Source organism: Lepisma saccharinum, chromosome 2 (genome assembly GCF_977018435.1).
Source record: "Lepisma saccharinum chromosome 2, izLepSacc3.1, whole genome shotgun sequence".
NCBI lineage: Eukaryota > Metazoa > Arthropoda > Insecta > Zygentoma > Lepismatidae > Lepisma > Lepisma saccharinum.
This window is the reverse complement of record NC_139230.1, coordinates 72,527,023-72,551,117: the sequence shown is the minus strand read 5'-3', so window position 1 is coordinate 72,551,117 and position 24,095 is coordinate 72,527,023. Positions and strand designations below refer to the sequence as shown.

Genomic DNA, 24,095 nt, shown 5'->3' with positions numbered 1-24,095 from the left:
ATCGAATTCCCCGACCATTTACACGATCTGTTCAGCGATTTACCACCGGCATACGAGTTCAAATCTTCGCCTCATTCTAATCAATGCAAGCTTTTATTGACTCTAGAGGGGAAAAAGAGATACGTTGTTCATTACTCGAATCTCCGATTCTTGATCGGGAAGAGTGCTAAGGTAGCGAATATTAGAAGAGTCCTCAGGTTTAAACATTCCGAGTGGCTCAAACCGTACATTGAAACAAACACGCAACATAGGACGGTTGCCACTTCCGATTTAGACAAAGATTTTTTTAAATTGATGAATAACGCGGTGTATGGCAAGACGATGGAAAACTTGCGGAATCATGTAGACGTGAAATTGGTTTCGGATAAAAATAAATGCATGAAGTGGGTGGCCGATCCTAGATTCAAGTCGAGAAAAAATTACAATGAGAATTTGGCACTTTTCAACTTTGATATAAAATTGATGAAATTCAGAAAACCAATTTACGTTGGCGCAACGGTTCTCGACTTGTCGAAACTTTACATTTTCGAATTTCATTATGACGTGATGAAACCCTTCTTCAATGATAAGATGTCACTTTTGTACACGGACACCGACAGCTTCATTTACAACATAAAAACACCTAACCTCTATGAAGACATAAAAAATTCTTCCATGCTCGAGTATTTCGATACTTCTGCGTATCCTCAACCCAACAGATTTGGAATTCCATCTCGTAACAAAAAAGGCCTAGGTAAACTGAAAGATGAATGTAAAGGTGATATTATTGTCGAGTTCGCGGGTTTGCGTTCGAAAATGTATGCCATGAGAACAGAAAGTAGCGTCACGAAGAAAGAAAAAGGTGTGTGCAAGAATACGGTGGAGAACAAACTCACCTTCCACGATTACATCGATAGCCTTTCCTCACAATCGTCGATACTAAGTATAGAACAAAGAATCCAAAGCGTAGACCACGTGATTACAACAAACGAAGTTAGGAAAGTAGCATTAGATCCGCATGACGATAAAAGATGTATTTTGTCTTGTGGAATCCACACGTTGCCTTGGGGGCACTATCGTTTAGAAATTAGTAAAAATTGTAGGCAATGCAAATGAAAAAAATAAATAAACTTAAACTGTCTCACATACACAATAAATAAATAGCAAGGACAATGAATCTCTTTGGTTTCCGAAAGCAAACAATGGAGACTGTACACCGCACTACGACAGATCGTGAATTTCTACCTTCCATGTTAACTAAACTCAATGGTCTACTGATTGTTCATCTCAACAGTATTTGGACAAAATTGGACGAGGACGTGGGCAAGACATTTTATGTCTTCAACACCAATTTACATTTTTTCGAAATTCCGATCGACGGGAAACTTCGGATCACCGTGAATCCGGAGAACGAAGGGCGAAATATTAAAATTTCTAGCGGCAAGAACATTTTTCGAATGAAGCACGACAAGGTGCTTTCTAACATGGCGTACGATGTTTCAGCAGGAGATTGTTTATACGTTCAACTCCTCGGAGATTACGACAAACTCGTTCCTCTCTTCGTAGAATTACGAATCGTCTATCCTATTATAAATAACCGTTAACCAAAATGCCTAACGACATTTTCGGCAACACCAAGCGTGTAGACCACGCAGAAGAGATTCTCATGTTGGATATTCGAGTCAAAAAGTTGAGGAGCGATTTGATCGCTTTGCAGGAGACCTTAAACAAAAGTTTAGAGTCGGAGATCGCTACGCTCCAAACGCAATGTCTCGATCCTATTCTGAAAATCGATTCCGAACTGAAAACGCTCATAAAAAATTATGTTGACGTACCTTCTTACGACAACGTTCAAAATATACAGTTGAGCGTTGATTCGCTTCAAAATGATTTGGCCAAATTACAGCAATTTCAATCGAAAAATGAAGATTTGGAAAAATTGAAACTCGAAATCGAAGAACGAACTTCCGCAATCGAAAAGAATTTCTCTGAACTTCAAACCGTCGTGAACGATATAGATGCAGAACGCTTGCATGTCGTCGTTTCCAAATTACAAGAAGAATTCACCGGCACGTTGGAAGAAATTATATCCAAGTTACAGACTTTGGAAGATACCATGACGAACCTACCATCGTCAGACGAACTGCAGGTCATCGGTAAAAGCGTCGCGAACATAAAAATTTAATTGGAGGCTTATCAAGATTTCGAACACATTCAAACCACCATCGCTACGTTTCAGGCGTCTTTGGAGTTGATCAACGAAGAAATTAAAAATATTCACGTTCAAGCGAACGCGTTGACGAGTATTCAGGACACGTTAAGCACGGTTCAGCAGAAGATGGAATATTTAGAAAATTTGAACGTCGAATCGAACCTTGCTCATTTTCATCACGTACTCGACAACATACAGGGTGACTTGGAATCGTTACGGACGAGCGTGCCTTCGAGCGAAGATTTGGAAAAATTGAAAACGGCGGTGACGGCATTATCCGAATCGAGCGACATCAAAAGTTCATTGAACGATCTCGAGAGTAGGGTGGCCAATCTCCCCACCTCCAAAGAATTACACGCTTTGAAAAGGAACATATCTCGAATGCTGAAACGACTAGAAACGGAAACGGCGAACGTGGAACAGATTCGAGACGAAATTAGTTCGCTGGTATGGACGGTGCCCACTTCGCAGAGCGTCGCGGATCTTCACACTCAGTTTACAGAGATGCGAAGCATCGTGAACGATCTTACCGAGAAGAGTTCGAAATTGAATCAAGTCGAGAACCTTCAGAACATTGTCGTCAACATCAGAGATCAAGTTGGAGTGCTGGAATCCACGCAGGAATCGACGCTGGCCTCTTTCGGTGCCAAGTTGCAAGAACTGTACGAAAACTACAAGCAGTTGAACGTGGAAGTGAAAATCAAACCGTCGTTTTCTGCCGTAACGGATACCATAGTCGAGCATTTGCTGCCCATCGAAAATAAACTTGGACACGTTCACAGTAATCTGCTCGGCGTCCACACTAAATTCGCCAAATTGTTCACCTTGCAAGCCATCGAAATCAACAGCGTTCCCAATCAGCAGAGAATCTCCACGTTCGTCGAAGGTAACAAACTGTACATGTTACATCCTTATCATCCGTACTACAAGTTTCTCCTCGATGGCACGATTCAGGTAAACGAATTTTCGTACTGGTCTCACGGCAGAAAAGCTAGCGTTCCCACCATGACCTTGATATCGAATCGTGGTGTCCAGAAAGCAGGAAACATTCCTCTGGCACGTTGGAACAAAACGCGCAACATATATGAAATACACGAAGACGAAGATCTTACCGTTTTCGACGTGAGTGCCGGCGATAAGCTGATCATTCAAATCACGAGCGAGGTGCCACCCTCTTTGAATCCAAACACGCTGGTGCTTCTCTTCAAACGTAATCTCTAAAAAAAAAAATGTCTAGGCAAGCCATCGTCGAAGAATTGCATAAACCTGCACGCCGCAACTACGAACGTTTGGCTGTGGTAACCAAGGGCATCGACGACCTCTGGCAAAGCGACCTCGTGGAAATGAGTAGCGGCAATCTAAAAAATGTACATAAATTGAACAAGGGCAACAAGTACCTCCTCACCGTCATAGACACATTTTCGAAATTCGCGTGGGCTCTACCTTTGAAGGCGAAAACAGGAACATGCGTCACCGAAGCATTCAAATTCATTTTTCGCGAAAGCGGCGGCAGACGACCTCGGTTTCTGCACACGGACAAGGGGAAGGAATTTTACAATGCCGTGTTCCAAAAGTTTATTCGGAAACACAACGTTCAACATTACTCGACCTTCAGTGACGTCAAGGCCAGCATCGTGGAAAGATTCAATCGCACTCTGAAATCGCGCATGTGGTCACGCTTTACGCTCCAGGGAAGCTACAAGTGGGTCACCATTCTTCCGGAACTCGTTAACGACTATAATCACACGGTGCACGGAACGATAGGCATGAAGCCAGCTGACGTTACCAAGTCCGACGAGCAGCGTTTAATTTCTAGCGTTTACTGTCCAAAGTACACACCCACGACAAAAAAACCTAAATACAAAATTGGAGACCAGGTGAGGATCAGTAAATTGAAGCGAACGTTTGACAGGGGTTTCACACGAAACTGGAGCACGGAACTTTTTACCGTGGTTCGAGTTTTACCCGGGAACCGTCACACGTATATAATAAAGGACAGTGGCGGTGAAATTTTATTGGGGCGCTTCTACGAGGAGGAACTCTCTAAAACTAAATACCCCGACACGTACCTTATCGAAAAAGTTTTGCGTAAGAGAGGTGACAAAGTTGGATCGATTCAAACGAAGTGATTTTATGAGTACGTGGAATGTCGTGAAACGTTTACCTGATTCGGAAAATCAAACGAAGAAAAGGAACGGCGAATTGCTCCCCGACAGCATACGATGTCTGATCGTAGGACCTTCGGGGTGCGGAAAGACGACACTGCTCATTGATAATTTTATCCTCGCACCCAATTGGTTAGACTGGGAAAACAGACACCTCTACGTATTTTCCAAAAGTCTCGAACAACCGAAATACCAGCAACTTATGAAACTGTACGAGGGACTGGGCATTGCAACTTTCGCATCTGAAATCATTCCACTGGACGATTGTCTCGAGAATTCCGTTGTGGTGTTCGACGACATGATCTTGGAAAATCAAAACGAGATTCGTAATTTTTTCACTCGAGGTCGTCACAAAGGATTAGATTGTTTCTACCTGGCACAAACTTTTTCCAAGGTTCCGAAACAACTGCTACGCGACAATGCTAATTTCATTTGGTTGTTTCGACAAGACCACACCAATTTCAAACACGCACACGATGATTACGTAGGGGCTGACATAAATTACAATCTATTTTCTAAATTATGCTCCCACTGTTGGAACAGTGGTGATTTCGGATTCGTGACCATTGACATGACTCTAAAAGCAAACCATGGAAAATATAGGAATAAAAAAAACGTTTATCTAGACGTCTCAAAGGCTAACAAGAGGACAATTTCAGATTTGCAACAAGAAGCAAAAAATCCAAAAAAAATCAAAGGTCGTGAGAATCTAAAAAATAAAATTTGAAAAAACGTTTTTTTTTCAAACGTCTGACAAGCATATATAAAATAACCATTACAACAAAAAGTGAGTGTCAGAAAAAGTGGATAGTCTCAAGCGGGTGACGGCAAGAAAACTACGAGAACCGAACGTATAGGCTGAGAATTCGACGTTTCAGAAACGTTTCAACGTATATAGCAAAATGTCAAAACGTCAATTTCAAGAAGAGGACAATCTCAAGTTGCGGGAGTATCTAGTGAAACGCTTCAAAGGTTGGAAATCCGAGAATCGCGGATCCTACGAAGAGAAGAAACGTCAAGATCAACGTGTGATCGACGCCATCAGCGGTCTAGGTAAAGAAATTAAAAGTGTCACGGAACAAAATAAAAATTTGATCAACGAACTCGTACCGCTCGCAGCTAAAAGTTACGCTGTACCCATGCCCATTTCGAGCATTCTTTCGACGCCGTTCGAACTGAAGGACGTACCACGACGTCGAGCCATAGGTAGCACGTCTTCGGATGAGATCGAGTTGGGACCTTTGGCACGAGACTACCTGAGCACGGGGAAGTTCGACAAGGATGAAGTGTTCGGATTGTATCCGAGCATGGAGAGCAACGAAGGCGGTGTGGTGTGGAAGATTGGGAAATCGAAGGTGACCTTCGAAGGCAACGACATTAAAGTTAATTTAGGCGAGAAGGATAGTTGGACCAGATATCCGGGTACGGTGGGACTGTGGGAACTCGTTGCCAAAAAGCAGCCGAAGGATTACACCCACGAAGATTACCAGAGTTACAGGGATATTCTAATCATGACGGATGCCATGTACCAGAACAACGACGCTTCCCAGAATAGGGTGAAATCGAGCAGCGGCGAGAAGTACAGGAATCTCATCAAACCGATTTGGAACGAGGTGAAGAGTGGAAGCGGCGTCAAACGCTACAACACGTTACCCAAAGAATTCGTTTGGGTGGACGACGTGAGGAAGCTCGTGGACCGATTGTTGGTGATAGCCGGCGAAGAGAATGCAGGCAATCGTAATTTCTACAACGAGAAGGTTGGCATCGTGGACATGATCAGCACGAAACTTTCCAACTTCATCGCGAACGACGACAAGGGCATAGGTTACCTCATCAAAATTATCAACACGCTGCCTCCGAGATTCTGGAACGTGGCCGAAGGAAAGGGGCTCGTGAACGACATCATCAACAAGTTACCTTTCGAGATGCATTTACCTGGCTACCAGTACTGCGGACCGGGTACCAAACTCGAGAAAAGATTGGAGAGAGGAGACAAGGGTGTGAATCCGTTGGACGCGGCATGCAAAGATCACGACATCGCTTACAACACCACTCGCACCGATCTGGATGCACGTCACGAAGCAGACAGAAAGTTAGAGCACGCAGCTTTCGAAAGATTCGTCAGCAGAGACGCATCGTTGGGAGAAAGAGTCGCAGCATTGGGCACCACCATCACCATGAACACGAAACAAAAATTTGGGTGGGGTGTATAAATAAATAACATACAGTAAAAAAAAACAACATGTCTTGTATAACCGACTTACCGCAAGAAATGCTATGTAAAATATTCAAGCACGCAGTAAACGGAGATGTTAATAAACTTTTAATCATAGCGAGATCAACGCCGGAATTTCGCATCCCTTGTGAAATGGCTGTCAAGGATTATCTTCTGGAGATCAGTGGCATGAGGTGCGGTGATCTCGACACTCTTCTTTCGGCTGCAGGGGAAAAATTAAACGATAGGTTGGATGAATTGCACGAGGCGAGGCAGGGGAGAAGACGATACACGGATGATTGGCGCAAGTCTAAACAGGAGACCGAAGAAATCATCACGCACATCATCGCGTTTTCCGAAGCACGAACTTTCTTCTTCTAACACAGACAAAAAAATCTTCGATACCAAAATCTCGTGAAAAAAAAGTATATATAAATAACACACATCGTGAAAAAAATTCTTCGGTATATATAAATAACACACATTGTGAAAAAAAAATAAAATTCTCTAACACACACACACCCTCTGAATTTCTCTTCGATATGACTGAAAAAATGAGTGACCTCCAAGCATTAAAACAAATGCTAAATTTGTCAGTCGAATATGTAAAAATTCAGGAATTGGAAGTGGACAAACCTTACACGATAACTTCCGGTTCAATCTTTTCTACCCAGTATGGTCCCAAGGTGCGTCTGTTGCTCAACGGACAATACAGTCTATTTTTACCGGATCGATACGCTAACATGTTATCCGACGAGAAGCTATCTATTTTAATCGAGAACAAAACTCGAATCGTGTACAAGGGGACAAAGGAACTTCTTGGTAAGAAAACGAAGCACGTAATAGAATTTGTGTAACGAGGCTGCGCGGAGTATATATAAAATAACATACCTTGAAAAAAAAAATTACACGAAACAAAAAAAATATCTCTGAACATATATATATATATATATATATATATATATATATATATATAAAAACATACCTTGAAAAAAAAATTACACGAGAGGGAAACAAAAAAAATCTCAGAACATTTATATATATAAATAACATACCGTGAAAAAAATAACATATAGAGCATCAACATGAAGCCCAAGGGTGTCGTGTACCAGATACCATATTCGAATTTTAAAAATATAGGTGCCCTCGATGGGTTACTCACCAAGAAACAACGCGAGAAGAAACGTTCTTGCTTGACGAAAGGACACGGAATGAAATTGCTGCTCAGCACTCCACAATTGAGACGCTTGCAGCGTTCGCGGAAACAGCAAAAGATCGGAGGTTTCATATTAAGCATCCCGGCCATCCTGGCAGCATTGGGGGCCGTTGGAAGTTTGGCCGGCGGAAGCGCCGCCATCGCGAAAACCGTCATCGACTCGAAGAAGAACATGGCGGAATTGGAAGAACAGAAACGACACAACCTGGCCATGGAGAAGAAAGGGGGGAAGGGGGTGGGCGTAATGAAAAAGTTTATAAAAAGAAACAGCACTCACCAACCGAGACATTGAATCTCTGATCGAACCATTACAAATCAAAAACTTCAGAGGAGTTTTCATGTCCGACTCGTTACCTTCAACCGTCAAAAGAAGAGAATGCGGAGTAGTCAACTTGGACGGTCAAGAAAATCCAGGCACGCATTGGATATGTTACCACAAAAATGATAACAAAGCATTCGTTTTCGATTCTTTCGGAGGTGTTCCACCTACAAATTTAGTTCATTATCTGAAAACGAACAATCCTATATACTACAACGACGAACGCATTCACAATTTCGGAGACGTGAACTGCGGTCATCTCTGCCTCTCCATGCTCACGTTTCTCTCTAAAATAAATAAGCCTACGATCAAAGATTTCCAGAAAGCATTGTGGAACCTCAAACAGCACCACGATGGGCGTGTTCCATCTCACGAGCGAATCTTCGATCTTGAAACTCACGCATCACGACGACATCGTCTATCCTAAATCCGTAGCTCTGAGTGCATTCTACAGCATGTACCTCATACCTAACGTCACGCAGCACAGCAACAAAATTAGCGTCGGAAGCGAACATATCGTCGTCACGCCAGACCAATACAATCTTTCTACTTTGCAAGCTCAATTACCCAAAGGCACGTACCTTTCTCAAAATTCGGTCACGCACAGAGTGGAAATCGTGTCCGCGACGGAGACCGTGGACCTGGGCACCATGGGAGAACTTTTAGGTTTCGAGAACGACACAAAACTCAAAGCTGGCATCAAGCACGTAGCAACCAACATTCCTAAATTTCTAGCCATCGAGACTTTGAACGTTCACTGCAACGTGGCGGAAGGCATGATCACGAAATGCGAGGGGGGGTTGCTGGGAAGTCACAAGCAGACCGGAATCATCGCCACGTTCAAACCCAGTTCCGAATTCATGGAACCGATCATCTACACACACTCTTCGCCGATCTATTTTCCAGTATGTCGCAACCGCATAGACGACATAGAGTTGGTGGTGACGAACGAGAAAGGAGACGTGGTGGATTTCGCAGGTGCCACTACGACGGCCATCGTGGAGATCAACGTATAATAAATAACACACATAGTGAAAATGGAGCAAATCGAAAGTTACGAGTTGCAATCTTTCCCTCCCAACTGTCGCACATTCGCAAATTTGAACGAAGCGAACCGGGAGATCGAATACGACGTGGACTTAGGCGACGGGTTCGTTCATCCTCACAGAGCGGACCTCTACCTTCAATTCGACGTGGTGAAGAAGGAAAGCGGAGAAGCGTTTCCGCCCAATGCCAATTTGAAACTCGTGGACAACTTCGTGCCTCACCTGTTCTCGCAGGTGGAGGTGAGGAAACACGGTACCGTCATCGACAGAATCGATTATCCAGGCATCACGTCGACGGCAGTGGGAACGTTGAAATTATCCAAAACGGACGCAGCATACTATCAGGCGGGAGGATTCGAAGCGGGGACCAAAATATCGACGAGAAGTCACACGATGCTCTTTCCCATGCGTCTGCTGCCGGGATTCTTCTCGGACTACAAGGAGATCATGTGGAAGGGAGGACTGAGGATCAGCGGCCAACGACAACGACGCACTGATGCGATACGCTACTTTGGGTCCGGACGGCACCACGCCGCTGCCCAACACATTACCCGAAGCAGCCAAGTGCGTCATCCGGAGCATGGAGTTGAGAATGCCGTTGGTGGAATACGAAACGAACTACGCCCTCAAGTACAAAGCGGAGATATTGAAGAGTCCGCAGGTGCCGATTCACTTTCACGGTTACCAGTGCGTGCAGAAGTTGGCGTCGGGAAGTCACATGGAATTCGACGTCACGACTCAGTTCAACAACATACAGTTCGACATGCCAGATTTCGTCGTAGTGCTCTTTCAGACCGGGAGGGTCAACAATCAGGAAAAAGATTCCAGCAAGTTCGACGACTGCAAGATCAAGAACGTTTATCTGAAGAACGGTAGGAACGAAGTGTTCCCGCGCGAGAATTACAACCTTGACATGACCAAAGACGATTACCTCAAACTTTACGAAGCTTACACGTCTTACAAACGCGTGGCCGAGGGAAACGTGCACGTGTACTACACGCCCAGCGAATTCAAAATCCACAGGCCGATGTTCGTCATCAACACCACGAAGAGGAAGCAGGTCGTGGTCAACGATCGCACCAACATCAAGATCGTCTGCGAGTTCCACGACGCGCTGCCTGCCGATACTCTATGCAGCGTCATCCTGATCGCAGAGAAGTCCTTCGTCCACGACGTGAAGAACGAGAGGGTGACGGAGCAGTTTTAAAAAAAATTCCTAAAAAAAAATTGCCACATACTAAAAAAAAATCAACACGGTTATATAAAATATAATGTAAGTTAGTTCGGTGTGCAAATAAAAAAAATGATAGGTCACTGAAGATCGTAAAAAAAAATCGTAAGATAGGTTAAGTTATATCACGTAAGATCGTGATCGAGTAAGATGTTGGCAACATTGCGAGAAAATAAGGCTTGTGTCTTACAAGAGCAAACCATTAAGTCGAGCCCCACCGAGCCCCACTTTCGGTTGGTGAACTCTCTCCATTTGGGTCTACTACAGTTCGGTGTGCAAATAAAAAAAATGATAGGTTAAGTTATATCACTGAAGATCGTAAAAAAAAATCGTAAGATAGGTTAAGTTATATCACGTAAGATCGTGATCGAGTGAGGTGTTGGCAACACTGCGAGAAAATGAGGCTTATGCCTTATAAGAGAAAACCATTAAGGCGAGCCTCACCGAGCCTCACTCCGAGCCTCATTTTCGGTTTGTGAACTGTCCATTTGGGTCTACTCTAAAGTAGGTCAAAGCATGTAGAGGCTCTCGTGTAGTTTAGCACGTAATAAAAAGAAGGATAGGTTAAGTTATATCACGTAAGATCGTGATATACCTACAAGTGTGAGGTGGGAAAAAAGGGAAATTTTACTAAAACATCGCTAAACTCTAAAACATCGACAAAAAATTATCAAAATATGTCAAAAACTGATATTCAATTGATAAAAAAAGAGGATACAAATGCATACCTACCAAGTATGAGTGGGAAAAAAGGGAAATTTTACTAAAACATCGCTAAACGCTAAAACATCGACAAAAAATTGTCAAAATATGTCAAAAAGTGATATTCAATTGATAAAAAAAGAGGCTGAAAGACAATACCTACTAAGTATGGCGTAGAAACAATACACTTACACTACTAATATGTGAAATATAATTTTTATTATTCTACTATATATATATATTTACAATTGTACATACAACACCAAAATAATATATACAAAAATGTAGACATTTTAACATAACAATATTTTCAGTTGATTTAAAACAATGTTGTCGTTGATTACAAAGTTTGTTTTACTGAACAAATTGACAAAATCCAATATTGTGTAATTATTGGTAGAGTAGTAAAGAAACATTATACAAAATACACCACAAAACACTGATTCTGAATATTGAATCTGTTGATTGTTCCAAATCCAACGGTAAGTATTTCTGTTGAGAAAACGTTTTACATTTTCGGAGGGTGGTTCTCCAAAAGAGTCAAAATATATACCAATTCCATTTTTGTTAATGTACACAGCAACCCAATGACCATCAATATTTTCACTTGTGCTTGTATTAATAATTAAACCTGCTGGAAATTTTACTGATACCGGAAAGTGGTTATCAGCATACACACCAACGAATTGAACAGCAGTTTTACAATCTTGAAGTATAATATAAATTATGTCGTCAGTCCACATATTTTTGCTCTTGCGTTTTTTCACTGGAACAAACTGTATGTATATCTGAATAAATATTATTCAAACTAGGCGTTGGTGTATATGGTGAGATGACACCTAACTGGTAGCCTCTTAGTTCGTAGCAACGAATGTACTTGGCATACACTTTGCACTCTTTTGCTGCACAGCGAAATTCGACGAATCTATGCGATGGATGACAACAATTTTCAGCTGGAAATCCAAGCAGGCAAGCCTTCGGACAAAGCAAGTCTTCTAAATTGATGATGGTGCGATGTAGAAGGTCTTCCAGGAAGGTACAGCGCTCGATGCCATGAGCATACAACGCTGTAGCATGTTCTGTGTAGGATGTCAGTATGTTGGCTATTTGATTGTATTTTATATACCCATGATTCCATTCAAGACCATGTGAATTTTGAGATGCATAATTGTTTAACTGGGTAGAGGTCGATTCTAATTCACCGTACGGAAATGGTAAAAATATCCAGGAGTCCGAACTAAAGTTATCAATATTGACAAGTGCAAGCTCCTTGACTATAATTTCACTTTGATTGCCCTGGAAGGCATTGAAATGAATAACAAATCTCATCCCGGCAAACACTCACAAAGATACTAAAATCTATTTTGTAAAGTCGGGATATATATTTCTGTTTTTGTCCACCTGAAATAGCGAATCAAATTGTGCGTAAATAACACATGTGACAGATGACGTCAAAGAATTTGCAAATTGTATTTTGAGAGTAACAGGCGAGTCACGTACCATGTCCCATGTATTGTCATTCAAGGAGTTTGTAGGCGAAAGAATAAACGCGAAGAGGGTATAGCCTAGAGGATAATCTTTTCTAGCAATACAATGTCCACTATTACAATAATACATTCCAGTTCCAGAAAACAATGTATAGTAGCTTTGAATGTAGTTATTTTTTGAAAAATTTGGTGTTAGAGGGGTGGAGGGATAAAATTTGGAGCCGACTTGTAGCTGTAGCCGGTTAATGTTGAAATGTTCAAAATGAAATGGATTCAAGTTGTTTTTTCCATTGTATGCAGCATTCGAAACAAAGCCAACAACAAGAGCTTTTGGAACATTACCCAAAAATAGATTATCTATGTTATAAGAAGTTATATTTTGAGGAATGGTGTGAGTAAGAGTTTCTACTCTTGTGATAGGTAATTTAGCTGTTTCACGCTCATTCTAGTACTGAGTTGCATTCCAATATCGGGAGAAACAGTTATTCTCCGAACCCATAAAGTCACATCTTCTAAATGCACAAGATAAGACGAATTTTCAGCATTCATTAAACAAAAGAAATCTTTACTTCTATGAAGTTTCACGCGCATTCCCACTTTATTGGGCAAAACACGGTCCAGTCCTACAATATCTGCATGTATTCTTCCATACATGTCAAAAGTAGCACTGTTTTTAGCGAACTGGGCACGAGATGTATATCCGGTATTTCCATTTCCCAGAGTGTTAAACTGTCCAGGTGTATCTTTGAACCAGAGCGAAGATGTTAAATGTGTTTTTTTGCGTCATCAGAGAAATTCAATAAAGTTTCAAAATATGCTCTGTAGGGGTATGAACCTGAAGACGATGTGATCAGTTTGTCATTAAGTGAAATATCAACTTGATTGAAAAGAGAATGCAAAAAATTATTGACAGGTGCAACATTGTCTGAATCGTCAAGATCCTCACCATCAGATTTTGTAATTTTACACTTTACGTAAAGATAAAGGTATCCAGGATGAATAAATTCACCAGTTTCACCTAGAATATGAAATTCTATAGGTCCCCCTGAAGTTAAAGTAGATATAGGTCGATACTCTACATTATCTGTATGCTCAATTATAGTTTGTGTCATAGGAACTGAAAACAAATCAAAATCGCTTGTGCAACATGGTTGACTGCAAGGATGAATGTTAGACATGGTCGCTCAATCAAATATGTCCTTTCTATGTCTACGACGTTTAGCCGAGTGTGACTGTAGCGAAGGAGGCCCTATTTTTATAGCTTTTCTTTTGACTGTTTTTTTCTTTTTGTTTTTCCATTACCTGATAACAACTGGTTAATTTTTTGTTCTGCTTTGTCACGTAAATTTTCTTTGGCCTGTTTTATTCTTACACGAACTGATTCCTTGATAGGAATCTTGCAATCCAGCAACTTGCATTCCGGTACGCAATACCTGACGTCCCACAGTTTTAGCAACAGGTTTTAATATAGGTAGAGCATATCTAAAAACACCGCGAAAAAATCCTCCAAGACCATGACCCTGTTGGTACACAGGACCAGCAAAATAGGGTATTCCACGACCTGTTTGTCGATGTTTCATGACCGTTGAAAATGAAGTGTTATGTTCACTGTACCAGATTGAAATGATAAATTTCGACCTGCATGGTCCTTTAAAAGGATTTCTATTGTATTGAAACAAAATTTTGACAATGGTAAATAATGCATAGGATTGAAACAAACAGAGTATGTTCGACCATAGTTAACATTTTCTATGCTGGCTATACGCAATAATGGAACTTTACTGTCTCCAACCAGTTGATACTGTATAATATCGGTGTACACAAACACCTGCTGAGGATATCCAATATTCAAGTATGGACTCCGCGATCCATTGATGTATTTTGTGATGTTAGTGTACAGTTCATATCCCAACTGTAGACTCAAAACTGGTGAAAATTTAATTGATTCTACACGGAAATCGTAACTACAATGTAGAGTGTTTGCTAATTTGCGATATGTGAATCGAAAAAGATCTGTTTTTTTATTGATTTGTTCCAGCACACTATCTACAGTGTGATAATACCCAGATGGAATTTTGAATTTGTGGGCCTCATAGAGATTTTCTTCGAGACGCAAATTATACCAGATGATATTTTGATCTTCGGTAATATTATAACATGTATTGGGTATTTGAATTTCAGTTAATGCAATTTTCCAATCAGACTGTTTGAGACGAACTTCGCTTTCCACCATATTCACAAAATGTGATGTTGTGTTGTGAGAGAAATGTTTGTGCGAGCCATTCGAAGTAAGAGTAATGTAAAAATCATTTTCTGAGCCTTCACTGATCATTTTCCTGTTTGCTTGAAATGTAGCTTAATGTACGATGAACCTACCGAAATGGTAGATTTTCCCATGTATGTCCCTTTAAGTCTATCTCGATTGTGTCAAAGTAGTGTTTTCGACTTTGATATATCGTGGTATATCGAATGCAAAGTTCTTATTTCGACCATAGGTATAATGATTGATTCCGATTTTTCGTAATATATGACCATGCAGTTGAGGTTTCACAATGTCTACGCAAACAATAATCTCTTGGGGGAGAAAATAATTCAAATTACAAACATAAGGTGCTTCTTTGTAAAATAAGGGTTCGTGATTCACCGCAACTACCACAGGTTCTTCTGTTTTTGGTATATTTTGAGCATATCCGAAAATACACATTAAAGCAGGTGTTACACCTATCATGATTTGCTGAATGGACGTGTCAGTTTTAACAAATACACGGTTTATGTACTCGTCATAATGTATAAATTGTTTCATTTTTTCTGGAACACAATTCAGAATATGTTGAATAGATGCATAAAAACCAGCAGGAATTTCAACTCTTTCTTGAATAACTTCCGAGTTGTCTGCGCGCACCGCTTTGATAATAATCTGTTGAACTGTTGGTACATTATAAAAACTCCATGTACAACTACATTCGGCAAGACCGACCACCCATTTAGAATCAGTGAGATCAATAGGGTGAGCTAATTTTGTTGTATAACAGGTCGAGGTGTTATTTTGGAAAATATCGGAGCTTGCATTAGACAGGAGCGAGAGATAAAATTCATTCACACGCTCCATCACAAAGCTAATGAACTATAAACACAATGTGTCACTCTTTTTAACCCAAGAATTGAAGATATTTGAGTAACCGAACCATTTTACATAGAGCCAATTACCTTTTCTACGTAAAATTTTCTCGATTCTATGGACAGTATTTTTATTTACGTTAATTTTCTGTAACTCTTGTTCGTAAAAAATAGCTTTCACCATTTCACCGTTCCAATCTTTAATGTGATATGTTACCGGATTTGATTTTATGCATTTGTCTACAATAAAAATTTCCCGAGACCATTTTGCTAAATAACCTTTCTCAAATTTCAGTTTTGTTTTTGATATTCGCACATAATCGCCCGGCTTAAATTTGCAACTCTTTCGACAGTTTTTCTTTGATCCGTATAATGTATACCATACTTGATTCATATTTTCATCGCTAATTTGTGCTGGTGCAACTTTTTTGCTGTGCAAAAGTTCCAAGTTCGCATATTTGTGGAGTTTCCCACTCGTGGACCCTCACTGCGACCGATGTCTTATATTAAAATATCGGTCTAGAAACAGCACTGGTTCGGATCTTAATTTAAAATATAGACACAGTCCTGATTAACCTATCCGAACATAGAATAAACTCGATAAGCCATTTTTAAAATTGTCATAATCAACATCATCATCGCGATTAGTCTAATAAAAAGTTAACAAAATGCGCAAAATTCGATTTAAACTTTTATCTCAAATACGCAATTCAATATTAATCAGTAAAAATTATAACAATTTACTGCAGTCTTACCTGTTATTAATTTAGAGATGCAAGTCGGCAAATACAGCTTGCGTCTTCTTGAGCTTCTTTCAGAAATGTGACAGCTGGTGACAATCATCTAATTTTATACTGTTGTCGATACAGTGGCTACTTCAACGTCATCAGTGCACAAAATTTTCCGCAAACACATTGTCCATGTTTGTCCCCATTATTAATCCGACGACACCAAATTTGGGGAAGTCAATCTTCCGAAATAGTGCGTCTCCCGTTAACACTTCAGGATATTAACAGACAATGGCAATCAAAATAGAAAATACACTTCTTGTCGATGAACGGTCATAGATCCAAGAACGTGTGTCATTACGCTATCTTTGAAACACCTTCCTGTTAGAAACCAGTTAATGTACTGGAGAAAGGGTGTCACAGTCCTATTCTAGCATTTTGAAAACAACATCGGGCATTTCCTTGTTTGGAAAAATTCAGGACACAACAACAGTTCCACGGGGGATCAACTTTCTTGCTGATTCTTCCTATATTCTCAATAATCATCTTTTCTTTCGTTCTCGCCTTCAAACTGACCACAGGGCTCGACTCCCGAACAAAGCTTGTTTTGTGTGAGTATTCTTCCATTAATTACCATTTACTCAACTCTCCCTCTCTCTCATTTTCTCTTTCTTTCTCTCTCTCTCCCTCTTTCTTATTTCCTCTCTCTCTGTGTGTCGTGTGAATATTCTTCTATCAACTACCACTTATTCAACTCGCTCTCGCTCTCTCTCTCTCTCTCTCTCTCTCTCTTTCTCATTCCCTTCATTCTCATTCTCCTGTTCATCATCTATGATCTCGCACTCTCTTTATCCTCTCTATCTCTCTATATCCACTTCTCTTTTTCTCCTGTTCATCATCTATGATCTCTCACTGTCTTTATCCTCTCTGTCTCTCTATATTCCCCTCTTTTATCGCTCTCTCTCTCTCTTTTTATCGCCTTTCTTTGAGTGCTTCGTGTCAAATGTCTACTGATGGGTTTTATTTATATTTCAGTCTGAACCCTTCCGCAATACGTGAACGTCTCTGTAGTTATTTTGCCGGCGATTTTGTAGGCTTGAAACTTCATTGTTTTTTCTGCAGCAGACGATTTTCTCGGAGCCCACTTCTTGCGCCGAACACACTTGCTGCCGTCACCCATATTTTGCAATTGAATACGTCCAGTTGACGCATGCACACTTCCCTGTCTCTTGCGATCGTGTTTTGTCTTCACGAGCTATTTTGTTGTATCCCTCCGCGTTCTACTGTGGGTGGGGTTTAGAACGCTTCTAATTATCTGCCCGAGGTGTCGCTACAGTGCAGGGACACTTTTACGTATTGCAAGGGTTTCGTTTTCCTCAAACAGTCTCGAAATAGGAAAACTGACTGTTACAGTGATGATGTTAATGTCAAGTACAATGAACATTGCATGACCCTAACAAAACAGTTTTCCATAAGCTTGTGTGGTTAACGAGATAATTGCATGTGAAAATTACGGTTTTTCCCCATTTTTATGCCAAATTTACTTATTAAGCAGTGTATTTTCTTTAAATTTCTGCTTTGTAAGAATTACGCAGCCATATTTTCTGAAGGATAGAAAACAAACCCCGAGATCCTATCTATGCTCGTAACTGAGAAATCTGTTCAAAACGGAACGTCTGCACTGCGCGTTTTCGTCGCGGTATGAAGGAGCCTTAATATTATAATTTGCAATATTTCCATAAATACGAAATGCGATGTAGCACTATTAGTGAATTCTCGATTACACGAAGTCCTCCGCTGTGGTAATTCAAAGGAAAAATTAATTCATTTCTGTCATCTTCATAAGAAGGAAGGAAACTAAAGATAAAGTTAAATTTTGATTTGAAATGAGTTAGTTAAAACTTATGATACGCGAAGATGAACCAGGATCACATTGTACACTCTCACATAGCTAATAGATTTTAAAACATGTTTCTATTAATATTTTTCTTAAAGAAACACATTGCAATTTCTGATAACACTATGATTGTTGTCGTAATTAGAATGAAAAACATATCATGATGGACAACATGTCATGGTATGAAAAGTTACCCTTAGAAATAAACAAATAGTTTTTATTTTTAATACTTTATAAGGAAAAACAATTAATACTTCTTTCTTTTCATTTGTAGACGGGCAACATTGCACTATTCAAAGCCTATAAAAGTAACACATTGTATAACATTCAATAATCTGACTGAAGGAGAAGCCGAGATTTTCTATAAGAAAGAAGACAATGTACTGAATCTTGTGGTAAGTACTGTGTCAATGTCAACATTAAGTGTTGGGGGCTTGGATCAGGCTACTGCTTGGGTATATTTATTTCACAGATTATTTAGATTAATTTTAACAGCCAAAGTGTTTATTGATATTAAAATAAACATATAGCAAAAGATCTGTATTGCATTTCTTGGTATTTCAAATTAATATAATGCAATAATATCAACAAAGTTAACTTATACTTTCAAATATAACCGATTATAATACACAGGATATATTTGACCTAATATAATTTTTAAATTTATCTCATAATATAAATGTCTCCTTTGTATTTGTCGAAATATGTATTGCAAGTGATATACAGTTTATCACAAATAGAAAAAAATAAGACATGTGCAATTGTACAGTGCGTTCGTTTTGGTTCTGACCAGAGGTAGTGCGTGCATGCAGAAGGCGCGGCATTGTGCGGATGCCGGCATTTTCGACCCGTGACGCCCCGCTTATTTTGATGCTCGTATATTTAGTATCCAGACAGTAATATTTCAATTACATAACGAGTACTAACCTGTGTTATAAGAGTTGTTCATAGTGATGGCCAAGTGCATTCACACATTCCTGGCATTTGTTTGATGAAATTTTGATTGACACAGAAAAGTTCCTCTTCCGTCATTCCTGTTTATTCTGTTAGTATATTTTCATTCAGTTCATTTATAGTGTAGGGGTTGTTTCTATAGACTCTATTTTATAGTGTTAATAAACACACACTGGAATTTTACAGAAAAAATAACACACAAACGCGCGCGCGCACACACGTATTGAAATTAGAGAGAAACTACACTCCACCCTAAAACGAACAGAACTGTACTGATAAGTAAGAACATTTACGTCTGCAACATGAGTTTCAAACAGTTTGAACCCTTCCGACTGTCGGGTCCTTGAATCGGCTATCAGTTAGTAGGGTCGTAGAAACACTGCCCGGGTAAATTTTACCCAACGCGCGGTCATACGTTTCAGTTTGGTATTCCAACATGTTGTCCTCCTCCTTGGCCGTGAGGTCTAAGGCGCTGTGCTTTGGGCTCCGACTGAGGGACGGCATGGGTTCGAGTCAGCCTAGGTCCAGTCTCTGGGATCTCGGCCTGTGTATACGACCGGTGGCAACCCACCATCTTGAGGAAATTTACGGGCTACGAGTGAGTAGCGTAACCCGGTCTCGGAAATCTCCTATTAGAGCTGCGGGCTCGACGTGCTGACCACACGTCACACAATTACTGGTTGAAGATCTCCACACCTGTAGGTAGGATTGTGGGAGGAAAACTGGCAGTCGGGAAATAGGCCAAGGTCCTTACGTGCTGTAGAACCACGGGTTATTATTACTATTATTCCAACATGTTATCTTTTCCTTTATTATCAATTGTGCGATTTAAATCAAATGTTCAAAATTAAAATTATATAAATCAATAAAATATATTAAAAATAACATGCTTTATAACAATTAACATTCGTACGTAAGTCATTTTTCTTCTGGGCATATTTACCCAGCGTGTGTCCTTACGTTATGGCTGAAAACGCTCTTCTTACAGTCTTTCTTTCTTATTTTTTTCTCAACTTTATCTTTGCGTAATAAAATAAAAAAAATTAAAATTAATAAAATTGGGTCATTCATTGAATATATTATTATTTACATTCTTTGAAACTATTTAAATTCGGACTTAACAAGCAATTTTCTTCTGGGTATTTTTTTACTCAGCGCGCTTTCTGCCGGGTTAACAATGACATGAAAACAACTCGCAAACAGAACAAATATGTCTTCTACAATTTCATCAAAAAATGCGTGAATGTAGTTGGCCACGACTTTGAACAAATCTTATAACACAGGTTAGTACTCGTTATGCAATATAAATATAATTGTCTGCATTCTAAAGATATGTGTCTAATAATAAGCGGGTCGTCACGGGTCGAAAATGTAGGCATCCCCGAAAATGCCGTCTGCAGGCACGTGCTATCTCGGTCCAGAGCCAAATAGAATGCACTGTATGATGAATGCACAAGAGCTAATGGATAGGGATAGAACACCAATTCCAAGCACTGATGTGAACATAAATTATATTTACAAATTATAACACCATTAAGCCTTGTTTCCATTATATGAAAAACTCAATATGCTGACCAAGGCAAAAATGTATTTTATTATAAAACATAAACTAAACGTAACGTTTCAACCTTCTAGCAAGGTCTTCTTCAGACTCTGCGCCAAGTGCAAATGTAACAGGGTACAAAACAGGACAATATATATACACACAAAAATTACACACCTCCAGACTATTAGAAAGATGTTCTGGAACATTCTAGGAGGTGGCTTTCCCTTGTCAACTGTACTTTCACCTGAAATTTCTGCCTCGGTCAGCATATTCAGTTTTTCATATTACAAATCACATTTTTCAATATAAATATCTATTATACTACTTGAAATATTTTCTGCTCCAAGATGATTTTGTATTAAATTGCATTAGAGAAGCGATTATTTATTTTATTAAAATAAATCAGAATCGTTGTTGTTTGTTTCTTTGTCTTAAAATATAGGAGTCACTTTTTAAATTGTACCATTCGTTCATAGAAAAACCTGCTATTAGAAAATGTATGTTTTACTTATGTCTCTGATTAGTTCTATCAGTCTTTGTGGGATTGCTACTATGGTCGATTTCACTTGAAGACTCGCATTTTAAGTTGCAATTCTACTTGAGATGCATAAGTGTGTTTCTCCAGAAACTAACATTATCAATAAGTGAAAAATAAATTAATGTGACATTCGCATCAGTGCAAATAAAGAATGGAAATAAAATAAAATTATTTGCATTACTCTGAGAGAAATGTCTCATAAAGTTAGATCTTGTTGTACTGCAATAATCATGGAAAGTTATAGTTCTTATATTGAAGGACAATGTCGGAGATGAGTAGCAGGCATACACACATAACTAGAAACGCTTCAAATCATGGTCCATCAATTGAAACTGTTAAACGTGTCATATTGGATTCTTTCAAATGATCCCCGGGTTCGATACCCGGTGGAAGAACAAGTGGTTCGGATTCCACTTTAAACTGTAGGTCCAGTCCCGATTAGCCTTACTGTGCATGAAGTGGACTTAAAATACCAACTCAACAAAAACAACTCTTTCAAATGATCATGTCTGATTTTCTCAAATGATGCTTTTCTAGTGTATCATACATAAAAAGCACTGACTTTTAAGGATTAACATGGAAAGTTCATCCAATTATAAAGTGAAATCTGAAGTTACTGATAATGCTTCCATTCGAATCTACGCTAAATTTTGATTACATACATCCTTAAAGACAAGGTGCGAGGTACACATGTACTACATTACTGAGAGATTGCTTCCATAATGAACCAAAGATTTGTCATATATAAGGTCCCAAAGCTTCAATGTGCTAATAAATTAAAATTCATAAAACTGAATTTTTTGGTAACTCTTTTACTCATTTATCAGTGTTATAGACAGGAATTAACTCTCACATAAAACAACAAAATCAGATTCAGTACGTATCTTTAAGAGAAGATAAGGTAGATGCAATGTTCCCCGTCATATAGAACCGTGTCTTGTAGGTACATTTAGGAGTAGGGCCATTTTGGAAGTGATGTGATCAGCAGCAAGCCTCCGGCCGCCTTTACATCCCAGGATTGCCCCCAAGAACCCATTGATTTAATATAAAACCAAAATTACGATTTCTGATCTGAATATTTTTTTTAAATAGCTATTTATAACATCACAGCAATTTCCCCATATTTAATTTGTAAGTCTCTGGCCATGCTGAAATTTCATGATGGGAATTGAAACCTGCGAAACCAAAAAAAATATTTTTCTTAAAGTTTATCTGTAGAAGTTTACAACAATTATAATTTGATTTAAATAAATGTAATTCGTAATTATCCATACTCGTTTTACGTGTGTACTAAGATAAATATTATTTTCTGCTAGGAGCGTTCTTCGACTTCTTTCGATTTGACTTATCTATATAATCTAAAGGTTTAAGCAACACATTTTAACTATCGATGTACAAAATCTGTTCATTTTCTTGAAATAGGGGTGGAAAACATAAAATTCTCGCCATAGGTCTTTGAGTGCGCGACAACTTCATGCAATGGAGTTGTTGAGGGAGTTTGCAGCCTTAATTTTTTGCAAAATGTGTTGCAAAGGGAAGATATTATGCAAGACATCGAATATCTTAGGAATTACTATAATAATGCAAACAGTGCTTGCATTACATCTTAACTACTACCTACTTTCCCCGAATACATAAGCCAGACGAAACACAAAATAAAATAGTCGTATATAGCAAGAAAAAGAAGCAGTACACCTTCCTCAACCTCCGCACATTCTCCGAAGCCGAACCAACCATGAAAAGTTCCTGCCATCTGTTGACAGTTCTTTTGGCAGGTTCAAATACACCGATTTCCACTTGTTTCGACGGCTTCCTCTGCTTTCTCTCGGCATCTGCTGTGGAGATAGAGCAATCGCGTTCGGATCGTCGCGCAGCTAGTGCACCAGAAAAGATTCGCACTGCCAAATGTGCGCCTGGTCCTTGCTGCCTAATCTGGTGAGCTTTTATGGCCAATAATAGGGGGAAATTGTAAATTTGAAGCGTTGTGAAGACTTTATGAACGAAAAAAGCTGGTTGTAAAAAAGGTATATTGAAATGTAGTGTTTCATTGTGCAGAAAAGAAAACAAATTGAAAACTTTCTGTTTTGGGTTGGGGGTTCGTGTGCTCCATGAACCCCCTTCAGGCGACGCCTCTGCTACTACCTACAGTAAAAAGAATTGTAACTACAGAAAAGTTTAACTAAACTGAGTGGAACTTGATGCCATTACTACTTGCTGAATGTTGTAACATGAGACACACCTTTTTAAAATGTGCAATAGTTGAAACAACAATAAAATAAAAATACTGGGTGCGGCAGTGTTCATAGCGTAATTTGAAATCGCATTTATAAGTATACGGAAAAAATATTTTTTGTTGAATGGGCTTAGTACCTAATTATACAGAAAGGTAAGAAAATATTCTGACCAAGGCAGAATTTTTTCTATTATAAAACATAAACTAAACGTAACGTTTCCACTTTCTAGCTTGGTTTTCTTCAGACTCGGTACCAAGTACAAATGTAACAATGTACAAAACAGGAAGATATATATACACAAAAATCACTCCCCTCCTGACAAAAGATTATTAGAGAGTTGTTTTTCCTGGAACATTCCAGCAGGTGACCTCCCTTGTCAACTGTACTTTAACCTGACACGCGATTTAGCTAAACATTTCCTTTCATCTGGAAAGTGGTTGGACTCTTTATCTCACGCTCCTCTTCCTTATCCTTTCTTTCTTCATTCCTCTTCCTTCTTCTCTCCTCTT

The 24,095-nt window shown here is 39.4% G+C and overlaps 1 protein-coding gene across 2 annotated transcripts in view; it reads left to right on the top strand.

The window, feature by feature from the left end:
* LOC145984446 (uncharacterized) overlaps positions 1–24,095 on the top strand; it is a 183,581-nt gene that overhangs the window by 92,113 nt on the left and 67,373 nt on the right. For both annotated transcript variants that reach the window (XM_083118108.1, XM_083118107.1), the window contains one exon: positions 18,589–18,709. In XM_083118108.1, coding sequence (XP_082974234.1) covers positions 18,589–18,709 — 121 coding nt within the window. The remainder of the gene's footprint in view (positions 1–18,588; positions 18,710–24,095) is intronic.